The sequence below is a fragment of the Talpa occidentalis genome, unplaced genomic scaffold, assembly GCF_014898055.3.
Source record: "Talpa occidentalis isolate TD23 unplaced genomic scaffold, MPIMG_talOcc4v2.1 talOcc4.9, whole genome shotgun sequence".
Taxonomy (NCBI): domain Eukaryota; kingdom Metazoa; phylum Chordata; class Mammalia; order Eulipotyphla; family Talpidae; genus Talpa; species Talpa occidentalis.
Window position 1 is genome coordinate 25,045,044 of NW_023605305.1, and position 19,233 is coordinate 25,064,276.

Consider the following 19,233-nt stretch of genomic DNA (forward strand, 5'->3'; position numbering starts at 1 on the left):
CACAGATGGTGCACATGTGTCAGCTTTATATCTTTCGAGCTCAGAATTGCTTTGTGTGAAGCTGGGCCAGAACTGACAGCCCCACGCAGCTGTCCTTGTCACTGGTGTGGTTGACTTACCACGTGTCCAGGTGTTTTGTGCTGCTGAACAGCTTCCTGTAGAATGACTATTATATGTGTTTTAAGACTTATGGGATCTCATTACTGCCCTGACTTAATTTTTGCTAGTTCTTTGATTATTTTATCCGTGGAGATAGTCTGTGCTTTTCATGTGTTAGGTGGTAGAGGTTGTAAGATGAATAAAAAGTTGGAGAGGTCTCAGGTATGAAGGGGACACATAGAAAAGAGGGTGGACCTGCCATGGTAGACATGTGAGGAGGACAGACTTCCTTAAGGAGGGACCCCTGGAGGGGAGATGGATGAGGCAGAGGGACGACCATTCTAGCAGAAGGCAGAAACACATCCAGGGGCTTGGGAACTGTGGAAGAGTTGAAAATCAAGCAGAGGGAACATGAACTGGAGGATGTCTGGAGACATCTGGTGAAGGCCGGGTCATCAGCTGGGCTAAACCTGGCTCTTACTGGGGATTCTGGGAAGTTATGGCAAGAAGTAATAGGAAGGAGTAGAAAAAGGTGGACAACCTGATACAAAATGGGCAGAAGATCTGTACAGACACGTCCATAAAAGATGCCTGTGATTACATGACAAGATGGTCAATACTGTCCCTTGTTAGGTAAGCAAATACAAATGAATTCACAGTGAGATACCAACAGGTGCTCCTTACAGTGACTGGGAATTCAGGTGAGAACCGGGCACCCCCATGTGTGAGTGGAAATGCTCATGGTGTGGCGACTCTGACAGTATATGTAATGCAAGAGAAATGAAGATGCATGTCCACAAAAAGTTTTTATACAAATGGACCCACTGTTCAATATAACCCAAATCTGGAAACAATCTTAAGTGTTCAGAGGGAGCCAGTGGATAGACAGACTGTGGCATAATCCTACAGTGAAGACTGCTCAGTAATGAAAAGCAGCAAACTAGTGTCATGCACAGCAGTGTGGGTAAAACTTGAAAGCAATTCTACTGAGCAGAAGCCTGACATAAAGGCTCATGTTATTTTGTTCCATTTATGGGCTCTCTAGAAGAGGCAAAACCTGTGAAAATAGAACCTAGAAATGAGGTCCAGGCAGGAAGTGGGGAGGAGATTGTTCTGCAGTAGAGAGGGACAACTTTTGGGGAGGGTGTTCATTTTTGTATCTTGATTGAGATGGAGGTTCATGCCTTTGTGTGTTTGACAGAACTCATCGAAATGTTTGCTTAAAGTCCATGATTTTATTATATGTAAATTATATTTCAGTCGAGTTGAAAAAATTGAAAAGCAGTCTGTGTGGAAGATGGACTGGGGAGAGTGTGTTTTGAACAGAGAACACTTGCACTCTAGTTCCCCTGGGGCTTAGCTGAGATAAGGTCCTAGACAGAGCGGTGAGGGAGCCAGTTTTGGGAGTAGACAAAAGAAACTCTTGTGCTTAAAAACATGAGAAAGATCTCAGAGTTTATATTTAAACTTACGAAGTTTCATATATGGAGAGTATTATTTTAAAACTTTAAAATGAAGAAAGATGGAACATGATGTTATTTGGAAATGATGATAGGCCACAGCTCTGGAGTTACGAGCTGCATCCTCTCCCACCCCGTCTGCCCCCCCCAGTACATAGACTCCACGGACCTGGAGCCTAGCACCTTGCAGGAGGAGCCTGTGCGCTACCATGAAGCCTGGCAGAAGCTCTGTAGCGCCAAGTGAGTAGGGTTCCCAGCCCTTGTTTCCCGGGGGTTTTGGGTGGTTTTAATGAGCAAGGTGCTGTGTGTTCATGTTCTAATAGTAGGTGACCTACTTTTTAAATATCTTTTCGTTAGCTGTTTGTTTTACTGAGGCAATATTGGCTTAAGACACTGCGTAATTTTCAGGTCTACAGCTTTATATTTGAACATCTGTATAGACTACATTATGATCACCAAGTCTGGTTTTCCTCTACCACCCTACAATGGACCCCCCCCCCACCTTTTAATTATCGAAGGCTGCATACTGTATGACTTAATAAGCCTCTTGAAAATAAAACTTAGCAACATAGTTGAAACTGAAGAAAATGTTCTGATTTTAGTGATATCATTTGCTTATATACATCGGTTGATGAAACTTATTTATAACAATGTTTCACCCAGATGGTACCCATCAATACAGTCTCACAAAGAGTTTGTTTTTTGGCAGATATTATTTATAATAGTCAAAAATTAGGCAGAATTTTGAATTCACTAGAATAACGGAATGTGATGGAACCATACAGGTAATGTTGACACCCTCAGTCGGTGTGGCCCTGAGCTGACAAAAGATCCTCTTCCTGCTTGGGCACTTTCAGCCAAGAGATAAACAGTATATTGCTATATGTGAAGAATCAAGAAAGAATTCACACCCAGGACAGATTCTGTTTTACTGTTCAGTATGCTGCCTTCTTTTCGCTTGTCATAAGCCTCTTCTAATGTCACTAAGGAAAGTTCATGGTCATGTGTGCATTTTTTGAGGCCATGTATTTACTCACTGTCTTGAAGCCAGTCACAGACCCAGGAGCACAGGCTTGGGAGGAACTGCATGGCGTCTTGGCTGTGGCTCCTTGGGTGGTGGTTGTGAGCTGGACTGGTGGGAAGGGGCTGCTGTGCTGTGTTCTCTTGTCCAGTGGAGTGCTGGTTCCGGGGGGATTTGGTGTTCGAGGAACAGAAGGCAAAATCCAAGCAATCGCCTGGGCTCGGAAACAGAAGAAGCCTTTTTTGGGTAAGGAGTAGGAAAAAGCAAGAAAAAATTCATCTTTCTAGACAACTCAAATAGAAGCCCTTATGGTTCTATTTGGAAGAAATCCAAATTCTCCTTTGAAATGAAAAGTTTAAGCTTGTGTGTGTGTGCATTCCATGGCAGTTCTCTCATGGAATTCTGAGAGAATGAAAGGCAGCTAGGAAACTGTGGCCATCGACTGAACCCAGCTGTTTGGCAGGACATGTGAGATTGACTTAATGTCGGCTTCACTTGGCATACCAGCTGATTAATTGGATAAAGTAAGTGTGGATGCTTCGTGGTGATGTACATTTGAGTAATTTTCAACTTAATCAGTTATAACTGGGAAATTAGAGGATAAGAAAACTTATTTTCAAGTACTGAGTAGAATATTATTTATTTCTAAAATCGAATACCTTCTAAAATCTGGAATCTTCATACACACTTAGACCCAGTTTTTTTAATTTGATACAGATAAAAGCATAACAGCAGGGATGCTTCTTCACAGCAGGAAGTCATGCAAGTTTGTGATTGTGGTTCTGTGAACACAGGGCATGAAGTCCATGGCAGGCTGGTGGGAAATGGGGGGGGGGTCCCCTTTTCATTGGAGCTTCATTTCTTTCTCCCTTCTACCTGCAAGGTGTGTGCTTAGGAATGCAGTTGGCGGTGGTTGAATTTTCAAGAAATGTGCTTGGATGGCAAGGTAAGGCCCAAGAAAAAGCCTGTGAAATTCTGTGCTGTTTTCTGGAGGCATGAAATCTGGTAAATGTTGGTGATCAGGAGCTATGGAGGAGAGCTGGCTGGTGTACCAAAGGGGAACTGTTGAGTTTATTGAGGTGAAACTGGTCTGGTCTCCTATTTCTTCCTGGAAGGAGGGAGCACAGCTTGCCGGGTGCCTTGGCTCTGGGGATCCTGCCACTTCCTCCCCTGAGCTGGTATCCTGAGAGAACTCTGACCTGTGAGGCTGTCAGTCCTATGAACTTGGGCTCTGGCGTGGTCAGACCTAGGTTCAGATTCTGAGTTTCTCACATGATTGATTTTAGACAAATTACTTAGCCCTTCTGGGCCTCTGTTTCCTCTATCAAAGAGGGTAATAATGTTACCTACTTTATATGGTTGCAAGAATGAATGCATGAGAACAGTCCCAGCACAGTGCCTGGAGAACAGGAAATTCTCTGGCTTACTGTTGCTTTGTACCTCCACCAGACCACCTCAAAACTCAGTGGCTTCCAACAGCAGTGGTTTATTATTTTCTGCATTCTGTGGGTGGGGTGGACTAAGTGGGCTGGTTTTTTGTGCCGCGTGGTGAGTCTGAGATTGCCCTGCCAGACCCTGGGCCCTGCTTGGCAGGGCTGTTGACAGGGTCTCTCCACGTGGCTGCTCGTTGCCGACTGGCTCAGCCCCAGCCTCCTCAGTGTGCTGACCACCAACTTCTAAAATAATGAGCCCAGTGTACCAACTCTTCTCAAACTTGCTAACATCTTGTGGCCACACAGGGTAAATCCTGGGGGTGCAAGTCTCTGGGAGCAGCAGCTCTTCAGTCACTGTTAACGTGGGAAGTCCGGCTTATGGAGCCTAGATTTTATAAGTTATAAGAAAAATAAACAAAGGAAGCTGAAGGAATGTGAAAGCAGTCTGACTTTAGGACGGACAAGCAGTTCTTGGGCACTTGCTGTTGGGGCTGGGTTCTGTTCATTCTTCTGCGAGGCTGCCTTACAAGCACCCCGAGGGGGTAGTGGCTCTGTGTTGTGGGCAGCAGTCTTTAGTTCTGGCTGTTGAGCTCCTAGCAGGGGCCGCCTGACCATCCACGCCCTCAGAAGAGCCCTGTGGATACCCAGGACTCGCCCCATAGCGGTGACCTGCCACCCACTCAGGTTCCAGGTGGTTGAGTGGCCTGGTGATGAGCTCTCTCGCAGCTGAGACCTGGCCCTGTGCAGGCCCAACAGGTGACCAGCACCTGGCACATTCATGTGGAAAGGAGGAGGCAGAGTACCAGGAACTGGCTTCTTTTCCTTTTAGATTTTGCTGGTGGTTAGAAGGTAAAATTCAGTGAAGTATGAAAAGGTTATTTAGGCTTTAAAATCAGTTAGTTTCTGATTTGGTTGTTGATTAAGGCAACTGTGTAAGACCTGTAAGGTGTTGTCACTAACACCAGTATTTTGATTTTTCAGATGCCAATTCTACGGAGTTTGATCCTAAGACCAATCATCCTGTGGTGAGTCAGGTGTCTGGTCCTCAGCAGGGTCAGAACGGTGTGGAAGGGCTGCTTTATAGAAAGAAGTAGATGGTTAGACAGGAAGTGGGACTACTGGATCCATCCCAGAGTGCCCGAGTGCTTGCACTTTTGGATCCCCTGCAGAATAAGAACTAGTTTTCCTCATTTATTTCTCACTGCTTTTCCCAGTTTGCCACAAAGTTTTAAAGACAGGCACCACCCCAGCCAACTAGGGGGTTTCCTGATGAAATTAAATCTCCCTCCCTGCTTCCCAGACTGATGACACACTTACGTAGGCATTTACTACATCCAGACGACGTTCTCACAACTTTAAATACGTTAACTCATTAGTCCCAGCCAGCCTTGAAGACAGGTACATTATTAGAGAGCTGCTGGAATATAGCACTGATTTCCTTAATGGAACCAAGACTTTTTGAGGCCGACAGACCTGGTATCCTATTATGTCTTCTGTCACATGCATGTGGCTCATGGGGAGACCCAGTGCCTTTATTCATCTTTGAATCCTCAGCCCAGGAATGACAGGCCTGCGATCAATACTGAGGACACCGAGAAACAGGACATACAGGACTCTAATCTCAAGGCACTTGAACAACATCAGTATTTGCTGACCTGAAATAAGACTTCAGAAGAGCCAAGGTTTTGAGGCATGGAACCTCAGGGTGGTAGGGGGCAGACACAGAAAAGTCCTCCATGTCAGAAGATGCTTGGGGAGCACGGGACTAAGCAGGCTGGACTCATGGCTGAGGTGTCTTGGCCTGTCTATATCCCAGATGTTCACTGAGCTTCTCCTAGGACAGGGTGACCCTCAGTCTGGTAGAGGGGACGTGTTAGGACTTCTAGTCTGCACCTACGCTGCTGTGTCAGTCTTTCAGAATGTGTTCCAGACAGTAACACTCAGCATCCAAAGTGCCAGGGACAGAATGACCCTGGCAGAGACCCTGTCTCACCTGCAGTTCATGAGGACAGGCTGCAGTCTTTAGCTCTACCCAACAAAAGTGTAAAATGATCATTGGGAGGCATTTTCCCCTGTGCCAATATTTCTCTTAACAGGAAAGGCTGGGGCATTAGGACCTGCTCAGACTCACTCCGTGTAGGTGATCTGTCTCCTAAGGAAACACTGTTTGAACACCTTCAGGTCATCGACATGCCAGAACACAATCCTGGGCAGATGGGCGGAACCATGAGACTGGGCAAGAGGAGAACGCTGTTCCAGACCAAGAACTCAGTCATGAGTAAGAGCTGTCTCCCCAGCCCCAGTCTTGGGGCTCAGGAGAGCCAGGCTGGCTTTCTTGTTCTTGCTTTTCAAATTCTTTTATCCTTTCCTAGTCCTGACCTTTTGGGATACACTATAATGGTCAGAGAAGCAGTGTGGGTCTTAGATAGGCCACAGGCTGTCAGGGACCAGGGGGCCTTGGGTGTGGATGACTCCTGAGAGTGAGTTCCTTAAGTGAGGTCCACATGGTCTGTTACTTTTCAACACTGTTGGGTTGAACCATATGAAACTGGTGAAATTTGACTTTTGTCCCATAAAAACAGCAGTTTCAGTGGTTCAACCTAAATTTTATTCTAAAAGTACTGAAAAGTGCTAAGAGTTTAGGGCCTCCCCGGTGGCGCAGCGGTTGAGCACTGGGTTGCAAAGCTGCCCGCAGCCTTTGCAGTGCCGGTTTGACCCGGTCACCCGGTGAGGGTCCCACATGGCGCGCAGACCTCTCCTGCCGCCCGCTGCTCCCCTCAGCAGTGTACTTGCCAGTCTGCCTGCTCTGTTCTCCCCTCTGGCTCTGGTGAATTCTGTCACCCTCCCACGATTCTGACTGTAACCAGTGCTTATATAAATAAATTTAAAAAAAAATGCTAAGAGTTTAGGGGAAAATTGGGAGGATAGTGTTTAAGAAAATTAGTTTGATCCCCCCCCCCACTGAAAAATTCAGTCGTTAACAAATGAGGTCTTGGCGGGTGTGAGTTCTGAAAACTCTAGTTTCTGTGAATTTGGGGCCTCACCTGGCAGCTACGAATTTTCAAATGCAGCTTATTCATGTGCGGCTGCCAGGTGCCAAGGAGCTTTGACAACCAGGACCCAGCTGCATGGTGCTGGCCCTGCAGCCCTGAGGGGCCTACATGTAGCTCTAACATGTCTCTTACCACAGGGCTGGGTTTGGTACACCTTGGTCTGTTCTCTAGGACAGTTTGTAGCAGAAAAGTTCCTTGTGCCTCAGTGATCACATCTGGGGGGTAGTGGTGAAGGTCTGTTTCTGGTCCATTTTTCTTGGTGTGGTCACAATAGTCCAAGCCTGAGAATTAGTCTAAATCATGGTGCTCTGAGCAGGTGGCTATGTTTGGCAGGAGAATCACGGAAATAATCATTAGAAGTCCCGACTGCGTAGATGATACAAGTCAGCTGGGAAGCAGGGAGTAGAGGTGAGATGAGAATTCTTTACGTGAGTCTGCTCTTCTCCCAGGGAAACTCTACGGAGATCCGGATTACCTAGAGGAGAGGCATCGCCACAGATTTGAGGTGAGGATTTGAGCTCTGTGACCTTCACATATCTCTTTTCTGTTACTCTGGAAACAGCACACTGAGAATCCACCAAAGTTGCTTTTCATGCTTTAACAGGTGAATCCAGTCTTGAAAAAGTGTTTGGAAGAACAAGGTTTGAAATTTGTTGGCCAAGATGTTGAAGGAGAAAGAATGGAAATTGTGGAGCTGGAAGGTAATTAATTACTTAGATAGTTGTTTTTGGAAACAGTTGCATATGGAAAATTTAGTGAGGTGTTCTTGGCATGCAGGGAAATATAAAAATGTAAGGAAGCAGCCCTGTCTTGGAGGTTGGGTACCTTGGTGACAGGTGCCTAGAGTCTGGGAAGCTCACCCTGTGCCCCCTCCCTGCCTCGGGCAGCCATCTCACCTCTGGCCTCAGTGCGTCGTCCTCCGAGTAAGAGCTGGACCCAATCCCCCTTCTGATGTAAAAAGTAACCTGTGTGACTCAATCCCGCAGAACTGGGGAGCAGTAGGGTCAAGGAGCCTGAGAGAAGCCCCCTTTGGCCAGGAGGGTGATTCCTTGCGGGGAGGTTATCAGACTCGCATGCTCTCCGGTACCTTTCCCCAGGTTCTAATTTGAGAAGCTGTATTCAAATAATGTTAGGGTCTGTGGAAATGTGAACTATCTAGCAGGCTCTTTTCATGTTTTACACCTTAGGCTTATATACATAATGAAGCCATTTCTTTTGCATTTCCATTTCAGATCATCCCTTTTTTGTGGGAGTTCAGTACCACCCTGAGTTCCTGTCCAGACCTATCAAGCCTTCCCCACCGTACTTTGGCCTCCTTCTGGCCTCTGTGGGGAGGCTCCCGCATTACCTCCAGAAAGGCTGCAGGCTCTCGCCCAGGTAGGGTCACAGTCACTCTTCTTCACTCCTTGGGGTGGTCATTGGCTCATGACAGCGAGCTGCAGACAGTCAGTGCTCAGCAGAACCACAGGCAGCGGGGAGGCTCGTCGGTCGCCCTCCCCAGGGTTTTCTCCGGCTGTGTGTCCCCTCTCTGCAGCACCTGGGCTCCAGGACCACATTTGGCAGTAGGATGCTGTGGTCCATTGGGAACTGGTTTTCACAAGGTGTCTGCCAGAGCCCTGTGGAGTTCACACCCTGTTGATACCTTTATCCAGAACCAGCTAATTATGCTGAGTTGGGTGGTTAGGGTATCATAACTGAAGTAGAAATTGAATGGGTATCTTTTATAACTAGAGGAAGAAAATCCCTTGATGGCTTCATGCTAAATACATAATATTGTCGAGAAGCCAATTTCTGGTTGCTGCTGTGTGTAGACAAGTGTCCCTGTAGGGGTGGTAGCTTCAGAACCAGGGAAGTAGCGTGAGTTTCTGGTGGGAGATGATGAATAAACTGTCTAAATTCTACAGGGATACCTATAGTGACAGGAGTGGAAGCAGCTCCCCTGACTCTGAAATCACTGAATTGAAGTTTCCATCCATAAATCATGACTGATGATAACGTAAGTGCTATTTTTAAGCTTTAATTAAAAAGCAAAATGATGCTCACACTAGGATTGCTAACACTGGGATCATGAATATTTAGTGCTGAACTTTTTTATCTGCCGGAGAATGAAAGGGCAGTGTGGACGTCAAATGGGTAAACCTGCAAAGGTACAGGGCACCTGTCTGCCCTGCTCCAGGGGGTTGGGGGCCGGGCAGCCACTGGGAGCTCTTTTTCCTGACGGCTGCATGCAGGCATCAGTCTGACTAATCCTGGGGGAACTGGATTCTTAGACCCTTGGTGTCTCATGTAGCCATACCCTGGGAGACCTTGAGTGACAGGTGTGATGATGTGTTATCGTTTCTGCAGAGAAACACGCAACATGTAAGTTTCATGTTGCTTGCTGCTTAAACAGGACGTCCTTCCAAATCTGAACAGTCACCAGGCTTTGAGTGAGTGTCTTAGGTAGTGACAGGGCTTGTAAGGCGTGCAGCACAGTAGCACTGGGCACTCCCCTGAATGGTGTGGGCCCATTTTAAGTGGGCTTCTGACAGAAATATTCTGTTGGTGACAGTGTTGGAAGGGGGTGAGCATGACAGTCAGGAATCCGGGGTCCCACTGCAGGGAGGTGACACCTGCCTGAGGCACTGGCACGTAGCCTCTCTGAATCCTGCACACTTGTACCTACCACCTTTGGGCCTCTTCATGGCATAGGTCTGGCCTAACGGGCACGAGATTGGTTCCCTTCTGCTGGGGTTGATCAGCCGCCTGGTCTGTGGGAGCTCGGCCGAGTTGGAGGGTGTGAGGTCGTCAGGAAGAGTGCTGTGGTTGCTCCCTCTGCACCAGGGCAGCACTCAGCACAGAGGCTCATCAGTCCTCTGCCCCAGGTTGCTTCCCGTAGGCTGTTTGGTCATCTAGGGAATTGCCATAAAGAAAGGAGATGGAAACAGTGAAGGTAGCTGTTGGTCAGTTAGGTAGACTTTCTCACTGCCTCGCTAGTGGAGAATTCCTGTGCGCAGCCCTGTTCAGAGGCTGGTGCAATGGAGAAAGAACCTTTGTATTGAGGCAGGTAGAGTAAGCTCTTAAAATTGTAGGATTCTGAGGAACTATAAATTCGACTCTCTCCTGAGCTTCAGTGGAGAACAGGCACAGTTTACTGTGGTAGCTAACTCTAAGTCTTCATTTTTCTACTTTTATAGACATTACATAACTACTAAAATTTGTCTTTTAAACAGGGCTGATGCATCAAGAAACCTTCAGACTTTGGTGGAGTTTACAGCTTTGATTTTACACTCAGCTTTTGACACTTCCTTTAAATTATGTTTTTATTAAGATTATTTTATTATGGGGAAAGGTATTTGGAAGCCTTTGACGTGCATGTCGCATCATGTGTATCGGCTCCTACACTGTGCTGCCTGGTGTTGACTCCTTTGTGGTCGGTAAGCCTTCCAGACGAGAAGCAGGACATCCGGGCGGGAGTAGATGCCAGACGTGGCTGGTGGAGGCTCCTGTTTCTACAACTACCTCGCATCGTTGTGGATTCGAGTGCTAGCCCATTGCTTCCTCTTGGAGGCCTAGACCATTATAAAAAGTGCACGCGGAAGGATTTTTAGCTAGCGCTTGTAACACTTTGGTACTGGTGGCTGGAGGGCACTGCTTGCACCAAGAGCGGTGAGATGAGAGACCAAGCCTTAGCACTGCCCAGTGCGGTGGGGACTCTCCCTGCCAACTGTGGCTGGTAGTCATTGTCTAAAGGGACAGTCAGCCTGTTGTTACATGAAACAGCAAGAAGTCCGTGTCTCTCTGAAGTGTGGTTTTAGAACCCCTGTCCTCTGGCCATGCTTCTCTTCTGGGGCTGGGAAACACTCCTTGCATCAAGGGGTTGCTTAAAAAAGAACGCAGAATCTTTTGGGGAAACTGCCTCTAAAACCCTCTCATATAGAAACAGCTTTGGCTTGAGGGGACTTTTCCTTCCAGGATGGTGTTACTGCAGTCAACATGTGCTATGAAAAGCTATTTTCTTAATATGACATACCAATAGGCACCGCTCTGTGCCTGCTGAATTCTGGCTGGACTCAGTGTATACTCTAACTTAAATAAATAATGCAGAACAAGACACACGCTTTGTTTGCAGTGCTGTTTACTTGGTGGCAGCTGGACACGTTCTGAGTGCAGGTGAGAAAGCTTTTCAATAGGAACTGGAATTTCTCAGCTTCAATTTTAAATCCTCAGTTTATATGTAAAGGTAGAGATTCAAAGAAGCACAGGTGCTGAGTGTGCTGCTGCCTCTTGAGAAAGGGGGGAGGTAGAGGTTTTTGTGAAGGTGGGCCTTCCTCCTGCCGGGTGTGGACCTGGACAGCTCTTGAACGAGACCAGAAAGCAGCTAACCAGAGACTGCGGCCAGTAGGCCTACCTCATACCCCACAGGCTGCCCGGCTTCCAGTCTCAGTCCCGACCAGGAGCTCAAGGTCATTCCTGAGTTTTCCTTCCAAAGTGACATTAACAACAGTGAATCCATGCTGCTTGTGGCGTGTTGGACATTGGCACCATGCCAGCTTCTGAGCTGGCTGCTGTGCAAAATGAGTCTGAGGCAGACACTTAGGGCTCAGGCAGGGTTGCTTGTCAGTGGTCACAGCCTTGTCTACTGACATTTGAGAAAAGTGGGGGTGTGGGGAGAAAATGTTTCTCACCATTGGCCCGGCTCCCACATCAGAGATCCAGAAAAGTGGGTTCCCTTTATCGCATACTGACTGAAATAAAATGTCTTCACTTAGAATGTGGCTTGGTACTTTGAATGCAGCTAATCTGGGTGTGGTTCTAACTTTTTCCCCTACCCCGTCTTCAATCATTTTTATAAAAGCCATTCTCCAAATTGGAGGGAATTGGTGACGTGCCTGCTGGTGATTGCTGTGCTCCCCACAATAGTGAAAAGCTCTGGCCACCTGCAGAGCTTTCTGGGAAAGGGGCCCCAGACAGCTTCCCAGGGTTTGCACAGCCCAACGAGCCCAGCTGTGACGAATGGTGGGACTGTACGGGGTGGGGGTAGCCTTCCAACCCTGTGTCTACTGACCAGGGCCCAGAGGCTTCGGGGGGAGGAAACCTCCCAGCAGGTTCTTAACATCTGGAGCAGCTGAACTACAACATGACCTTACCCTGCCTTCCTAGAACCCAACTCTTCAAATGAAAGCATTTCTGGGGTCTGGGCACAGGTGGTTTGGAGGGTGAGTGGAATGCGCACACATGGAAGAGCAAGATATAACTGCAAAAATTAAAAAGCAAGAATTCTGAGCACAGGGAGGCCTGGTATGTGCATGGTGCTCAGAAATGGCTCCCCTCTGTGAGGCCTCTGCAGTTCCCAAGTGGCCTCTGAAGCTAGCTTCAGGTTCTAGGGATGGGTGGTCCTGGGGGTGGGTGAGCAATAGGAGTTGGTCCTGTCTCACCAGGTAGATGGCCAGTGTCACACTTGGTCCCTATAACCAGTGTGTGTTGCCAAGGTCGAAGTTGTATCCTTTTAGATACGTGAGAAAACCAACTTGGAGCAGTCATGATTGCCTGAGGTGGGTCTCCTGGCAGTGGTGGGGAGGGGCTGTGGTTGCAAAGCCTATTCTGTCTAGTTCATGGATGTGACCAAGGGCAGGAGAGGGGATCAAGTGAAGTGTGTCCTGTGGACCCAGTGAGATGCCCTATTTGACAATGCTGATTTTCTAGTGGCTCAAACTCAATTTAGGAGTATCCTTGATATTTAATCAGCAAATGTTTGTTGGGTGCTTAACCACATGCCAACCCAGTTGTGGGTCTGAATTTACAGCAGTGAACAAAGCACCCAAAATCCCTGTTTCGGGGCTGCAATCCAGAGAGTGGGACAGGGGAGGGGATGACAAATACAAGCTAGAGTGTGACTGGCAGGCACTCTGGGTTAAGAAGCTGGAAGTAGGAAGAGGGATGGCAGTGCTGGGGTGGGGGTTCTAGTTTAAAATAGGGTGGGTAGAAATCTTTCCACTTGAGGTAGAGAAAAAGGGAAATAGTCATGCAGTCTCTGGGGAGGTGTATTTCAGGCGGGGGAAGCAACCAGAGCAAAGGCCCTGAGGTAAGTTTGCTTGTGAAATGACACAGGTTGGTCGGTGTAGCTGGAGGCCTGAGCATGGAGCAGGAAGAGGAGTTGTCAGTGGGCCAAGAGGAGAATCATGCAGACCGTTATTCAGGCTTTGTTTTTGATGGAGTGGGGAGCTCATGGAGGCCTCTGAGCCCAGGCATGATCAGACATTGGCTTTATAGAGTGGCTCTGCTGGTGGACATGGTGGGGGAATTGGCTAGAATAGGAATCCTCTCCAGTGGCTGCAGGGTGCATGGAATGGAAGTCACACCCTTTCTGGGCAAGTGCTGGTAGGTGTTGGAGAGACAGGGCATCACCCTGATGTTATCAGCATGCCCTGTTCTGGCCACTGTCACTATCTTATAGGTGAAGTAGTATAGCAGTTTGTTTCTTAGTACCTTGAACTGCCCTTTAAGGCAGAGCGGGACTGGACTGTCTGGTCTCCTTCCCCAGCAGCTCCATGTGGTAGGCACCCAGGACTGGCTCGGTCTCCTGCACAGAGTTGGGCTGAGGATGAGGATGGGACTCATGACCCAGCTGCATCCAACCTGCCGACCAGTGTCCTAGCCATTGTAGCCCAGAGTGTGTAATGTACTTAACAGCTGTGATGAGCAATTTCCCACAAGCCAGGGCCTGCTGGGGGTCTGTGTGCCCTGCTAGCCAGTATATGGGATGTGCTTTGCCATCTGGAGAGGTGCTTCCCCAAGATCACAAACTCTGCCCATCTAGTCAACTGGTCTGAGACCTCAGCCTGGGAAAAATGAACATTTTAGGGAGATGGCCAGTTCCTGACTGTATCCTTAGCCTAGCTCTGACCAAGTTTTTGCAAGTTTTCTGAAAGTAAGCTTCCTTGATGATCCAGCTAAGAACAATTTCTTAGCAACACAGACCAGATAAGGATTAAGCCACATGGGGACCAGCCATGAGTGCAGTTTTGAAGGAAATAGGAAGCGTGGATCCCGTCACCTCTGAGTGGCCCAGCCAGGTTTATGGGAAGCCTGTCCCAGATGGGGGGCTGGCTTCTGTGGCCCTGCCCTTACTTGCTGGAGCCCACGTGTTGCTGCTGCCTCACAGGACGCAGCAGAAGCAGGAGCGGGGCCTGTGTAACTGCAGCTGTTGCTCGAGCTTTTCCTTCTCCATCGTCAGTGCCTTCACCTTCGTCTCCAGCTTGCTCAGCTCTGCCATCCACTTCTGAGGGGACATGGTAGAAGCCCAGGTCTGAGCAGACTGTGGTCTCAGGCCAGTGTGCCCGCTGCCTGGGGTTGACTGATGGGAGATGGCATGGTGCAGACCCCTGGTGGCCTACTCAAGGCCACGGGCAATATAACGTCCCTGTTAGGTGGGGAAAACAGGTCCCCTCATGGTGCTGCCACTCCTGACCACATCAGCCTGGGGCTTTAGGGGAGCTGCCTGACCTCAGGGTCCAGCCAGCATCCCAGACTCTGGGATGGCCCTTCCTCTGGCCACCTCCTGTGGCAGGGGTGGGCTCAGGTTGACAGCCCTGGGGCATGCTCTTCTCTCCCTCAGCCACTTGCTCTCCTCTGCTCTCTGGCAGTGGATGTTTCCCTCTTGAAAGGTTTTTCCTTGGCACCGTGTCCAGGACTCACTGCCTGCCTTAGAGAGCCTCCTCCCCCTCAAATGCAGCACACAGCCCTCGGGGTTGTCTTGCAATTTCTTGATATTACTGCCCCTGCTTCCCCAGCACCACAGCAGTAGAATATTGGATGTGGTGGGGTATTTCAATCCAGCCCCCCAGTGTCCTCATGGGCTATGGCGCACTGAAGAAACCTGACAGGACAGCTCAGTGAGTGGCTGGAGGGGTTCTACGCTGCCCACCATGGCCTTGGCCACTTACCTGCCTGCACCACTCCTGGATGTCGTGGATGGACAGCGGGCCCTGGGTGCTCCCATCACGCCGCAGGAACACCTCCCCCTGGTCTGTCTCGTAGAGCCGTGGCTCGGCTTGGGCCTTGGGGACACGCACGCTCAGACGGATCACCTTGGTAAGGGCAACAGCAGCTCTTGGCAGCCTCTGCACTTGACAGTGTGCCACCCACCCACCTTGCTGACTCCTTATGACTCGCTGGCTCCTGGGGGACAGCCTGGCTGGGTTGGGGGCAGGCCTGCTTCTAGCCTCTTTAGTCACTTCCTTCCCCAACTCCCTTTCGCCACCACCCCCACCCAGCCCCAGCTCTGCTCAGCAGCATAGATGTGAACGGTCACTTGTGCAGTGAAGATGAGACAGAGTCCTTCCTGTCCCCAGCTCACCTTGAGGGGGGTGCTGGTCATGGTGGTGCTGACCACGGGGATGAAGCTGAGCGTGTAGGCATTGGGGAAGACTTGGGGCTTGAAGCCCTGCAGGACAGAGTCCACCAGCAGGCGCACACGGTCCTCACCGCGGTGGCTACAGCGGGTGCCCTGTACCAGGCCATTGTCCTCGACTCCCACGAACAGGCTGCCGCCCTCACTGTTGAGGAAGGCGCACACGTAGCGCCGCACATGGTGCTTGAAGGTCAGGTTCAGGTACTCGCCGCTGCCCCGCTTGAACTCCACGTTGCGTGTCTCGCTGCCCAGGAAGGAGCCTTGGAAGAGCCGCTCCTGGCCCAGGATCTCCTGGTTCACGATGTCGCTGTCTGAGCGTGTCCCGCTGGGCCGTCCCTGGGAGGGCCGCCATTGCGGGGCGTGGACCCAGACAGGTGAGGTGTGGGCGAGCTCAGCTGGCTGACGGCCGGAGCCCTGTCTGAGGCTAGGTCTGGGGCGGCAGCCCGGACCAGAGTTGAGATCAGGGGTGGGGCTCAGGCCATTGTCGTCCTCCTGCCGGGGTAGGGGTCAAGAGTGGGGTGTATGGACCCATACTAGAGTGGGGAGCCCTGACCTCACCAGTGAAGGGCAGACTGTCAGAACTCCATCTTCCCCACACGGGGCCCAGCCCACTTGCGTATCCTGATGCCCCTCAGGACAGATCCCTAAGCAAAGGGGTTTAATTCTGCCTGCTGTGCCATGTGGGAAACCCTGCTGGATCAGGGTTCAAACCAGCTCCTGTTCCTGTGCTGGGCTGCTCTCTTCCAAGGTGGACTGTGGGCTGGGTGGTGGGTAAGGAACACTCCTTCCCAGAGCTGAGAACTGGGATACCTGTGGGCCAACCTCTCCCCACTTGGGCTGTGGATGGACCTCCGAGGCACAGAACCAGATCATTCCAGGAGATGGTCTGGTCCCTGTGACACATGTGCAGGACTCTCAACTGAGAGGGGCTCCCAGAGACCTACCACTCACTCCCTGATCTCCCCAAAGCCTAACCTATTGCTTTCTGGCCCGCTGACCAGTGGTCCCAAGTCCCCTCCCAGGGTTTCCACACTGATCAAGAGCTCTGGGCACGAATGCCCTTACTGCCACTTCCCTGTGAGCCACCTCTGGCATCCCCTCCCTGGACACCTCATCCTGATCCCTTATCTTGCTGACCTTAGATGCAAGTCACATTTTTCCCGTAAAACCCTTCTTCCCTGTCTCCCTGCCCCCTCCCAGTCTCTCGAAGTGGTGTCCAGGGGCTGGGGGCTCTGTGTGGGCCAGGACGTGGTCATGCAGGGCACATCCCTTCTAGCCCAGAGACCAATGTATCAGAAAACGAGAAACTGTCATGCAAAAATGCAATCAGGCTCATAGGTCTTGAAATGTAAGTCACAGAGCTGTTAAGTGCTGTAACAAGTAATACCATGAAACATTCACTCTAAGAGAAAAGAAAAACCAAATCACCAGTCTCATGGCATGACCTCAGCCAGCTGCCTGTACACTACAAAACGACCTCAGTCCCTCTGCTTTGGTGTCATAGCCCTTGGTGACTTGGCCCCTGCTCTCAGGGCCAGAGTGCTCCCCTGCAGCCTTCAGCTGAGCTCGGGGATAGCAAATGGCTTGCCCTTCTGCAAATGCAACACTCCCGACAACCACCCTGTTCTGTTAGTGTCCTGTGCTTCTGTTTGGAAGTACTCTTCCAGAATTTCCCAATCCCCAAGCCCCAGCCTCGATTTTACTTCCTTGTGGCTCTGTCCCCTCCTATGCACCCTCCTTGCAGCTTTCTGACTGGCTGGCTGGCTCTGCTCATAGATGAGAGTGCTTTGAGTCCAGGGCCAAGCATCTGCATTTTGCTTTACTTCCTGGCACAGAGTGGACACCACTGCTTATCCATTGAGTGAATGAGGTGGTCCGAGGAAAGAATCGGACTGCTATGGATCCTAAGGCTTGGGCCGGCTAGGCTGAGGCTGAAATACAAAAGGACTCAGGGACACTACACTTTGGCCTTTCTTCATCTTCATGTATTTTCAGGTTGGAGACAAACTGGCTGTTCTGGTGGGTGTCCCTCTGGGAGAAAGCTGGCTGTACCAGCATCAGGTCATGCAGCCTCCGATTTGTAGACTTGTCCCCATTCCTCAAGGCCTCCCTGCTCCCATCACTCAACACACGCCATCCACACCGAGGCCTCTCACCTGGATGAGGCTCTGGGGCTGGCAAACCTGATGACTTAGGGCAAGTCTCACTCACCTCCCTGCGGTTGAACGGCCTACGGCTCTCACTCAACACCAGCTCCTTCCCGCGGGCCACCAGCTCCTTGAGGATCTGGTGCTCCTCCAGGGCCAAATTCAGGCGCCAGGTCAGGGCGGCCAGGGTCTCCTTGTGGGTGGTCACCTGCACCAGTGCATAGGCCTTCCCAGGCCGCTTCACCACCTCGATGTGCTCCCGTGTCACCCGCAGGTCCAGCCGCTCCAGGGTGTCCCGCAGCAAGCAGGCAAGCACGGGAACTGAGAACTGGGGGTTCAGGTGACCCACATAGAGAGTATATATGCCGGAAGACTCCTGGAGGCCAGAGTCTTCAGGCAGGGACTCATCCGGAGGGAGCATCTGCAGGGGCTGCTTGTCTGGGTCCATGAGGGGTTCCTGCACCTGTGCTTGTGATGATGTCTTCCTGGGGGTCTCTGGAGGGGTCTCCCTTGGAAGGGATTCCATGACGCCTTACAGCTGGCTGCTCCTCCCAGGGTCCTGGGCTCTCAGTTTGGCCCAGGGTCTCCCAGGGGACTCACAGGGTACCAAGGCTCCTGGGAGGTTCACAGATTGGCAGGGGTGGGGCAGGGCCAGAGAGAGAGAGAGGGGCACCAGAGGGCCAGCAGGAAGGGGCCTGCCACCCACCCAAGGCCTAGGACAGGGAAGAGGAGAGTCAGGGCTGAGCCAGAGAACAGAGCATATGGGCCTGCCCCTCCTCCCACAGAAAGGCAGACTGAGGGGACATGCCCACAGAGGGGAGAGGGGACCAGGAGTCAGGCCTCTGAGGCCCACTATGTCCTTTGATTGACCCTAGGGGTCCCATTCTTCCCGTTCTGTCCCCAGACTCAGGGCCTTAGGGCTTCCCACCAACCAGAGATGGCAGCTTCTCTGCCACCAAAAGAAAACTTCAGAGTGGTCTTTGCAGGAGCCACCTTCCTCTGGGACCCTGAGGACTGGCTGCAGCCCTACTGCTGCTTCCTCTTTCCTGGTGGGAGTCTAGCAGGCTCTCTGGAACAGTCAGGGTTGGATCAGAGGGCTGGGGCAGAGGCGCTTAGACTTTGGGCAAACTGATGAAAGCTATGGCCCCTCCCCACAAGAAAGGCCTTTGCACATGTACATATAATTTGGGCTGTACCCCACACTCAGTAAGAACTCCTAGTCTAGCCTGAGTCCTCTGTTTTTCGGTCCAGAGAGAAGTGAGGAGGGTTAGACTGAGGGACAGAGCTGAGCCCCTGTGAACAGCATCCCAGTCCCCACCAGGCACTAGGCTTCACTTCTGAGCTGTGCACATTGGCACACACGCAGCCCCTCTACTCACCCCCACACACCCAGCCTCTGGTTTCTAAGGCAGGTACCATGGACCTGCATCTTTTCAGAATGGGTCCTTCAGGGCAAACAGGGATAGAAGGGAAAGGGAGGCCTGTGACCCTCATGTCCTGATGGTTCCTGGAACGTGGGAGTTGCCATCCCTGAGTTCCCAGAGCCCCCTGACCACTGGCCAGCAGCTCCAGAGGGCAGCTGGGGGCTCGGCAGGGGGCAGTGAGAACCAGGGCTGTAGGAAGTGGGT

At 50.7% G+C, this 19,233-nt stretch overlaps 2 protein-coding genes across 10 annotated transcripts in view; one reads left to right on the plus strand and one right to left on the minus strand.

The window, feature by feature from the left end:
* The window catches only part of CTPS1 (CTP synthase 1), a 26,555-nt gene extending 14,697 nt beyond the window's left edge, over nucleotides 1-11,858 (plus strand). For both annotated transcript variants that reach the window (XM_037501313.2, XM_037501312.2), the window contains exons 10-19: nucleotides 1,711-1,799; nucleotides 2,732-2,826; nucleotides 3,464-3,526; nucleotides 4,995-5,038; nucleotides 6,195-6,291; nucleotides 7,516-7,571; nucleotides 7,671-7,767; nucleotides 8,299-8,443; nucleotides 8,971-9,062; nucleotides 10,279-11,858. In XM_037501313.2, coding sequence (XP_037357210.1) covers nucleotides 1,711-1,799; nucleotides 2,732-2,826; nucleotides 3,464-3,526; nucleotides 4,995-5,038; nucleotides 6,195-6,291; nucleotides 7,516-7,571; nucleotides 7,671-7,767; nucleotides 8,299-8,443; nucleotides 8,971-9,055 — 771 coding nt within the window. In that variant the 3' untranslated portion in view covers nucleotides 9,056-9,062; nucleotides 10,279-11,858. The remainder of the gene's footprint in view (nucleotides 1-1,710; nucleotides 1,800-2,731; nucleotides 2,827-3,463; nucleotides 3,527-4,994; nucleotides 5,039-6,194; nucleotides 6,292-7,515; nucleotides 7,572-7,670; nucleotides 7,768-8,298; nucleotides 8,444-8,970; nucleotides 9,063-10,278) is intronic.
* Nucleotides 7,987-19,212, minus strand: SLFNL1 (schlafen like 1). 8 transcript variants are annotated; one of them, XR_005123219.2, is made up of 6 exons: nucleotides 17,670-19,211; nucleotides 15,405-15,950; nucleotides 14,992-15,135; nucleotides 14,177-14,327; nucleotides 13,535-13,628; nucleotides 9,932-9,957 (listed from the first exon to the last, which is right to left on the minus strand). XR_005123219.2 is itself a non-coding variant. In XM_037501315.2 (5 exons), the coding sequence occupies exons 1-4, from the start codon at nucleotides 18,129-18,131 to the stop codon at nucleotides 14,205-14,207; spliced, it is 1,275 nt and encodes a 424-aa protein (XP_037357212.1). In that variant the 5' UTR covers nucleotides 18,132-19,211; the 3' UTR covers nucleotides 11,800-13,628; nucleotides 14,177-14,204. The 8 variants fall into 8 exon arrangements, 4 of the variants coding, with proteins under 4 accessions (XP_037357215.1, XP_037357212.1, XP_037357213.1 ...); XR_005123218.2 differs by lacking the exon at nucleotides 9,932-9,957 and adding an exon at nucleotides 11,099-11,793; XR_005123220.2 differs by lacking the exon at nucleotides 9,932-9,957 and adding an exon at nucleotides 11,108-11,404.
* Between the last annotated feature and the right edge of the window lie 21 nt (nucleotides 19,213-19,233).

Excerpts from the sequence above, each read along its gene's own strand:
- SLFNL1 (XM_037501315.2), bottom strand. The coding sequence starts at position 18,131 with ATGGAATCCCTTCCAAGGGAGACCCCTCCAGAGACCCCCAGGAAGACA. Across the intron at positions 15,136-15,404 it reads TGACCAGCACCCCCCTCAAG|GTGATCCGTCTGAGCGTGCG; the intron begins GTGAGCTGGGGA and ends GCCCTTACCAAG. Across the intron at positions 14,328-14,991 it reads TCCAGGAGTGGTGCAGGCAG|AAGTGGATGGCAGAGCTGAG; the intron begins GTAAGTGGCCAA and ends ATGTCCCCTCAG.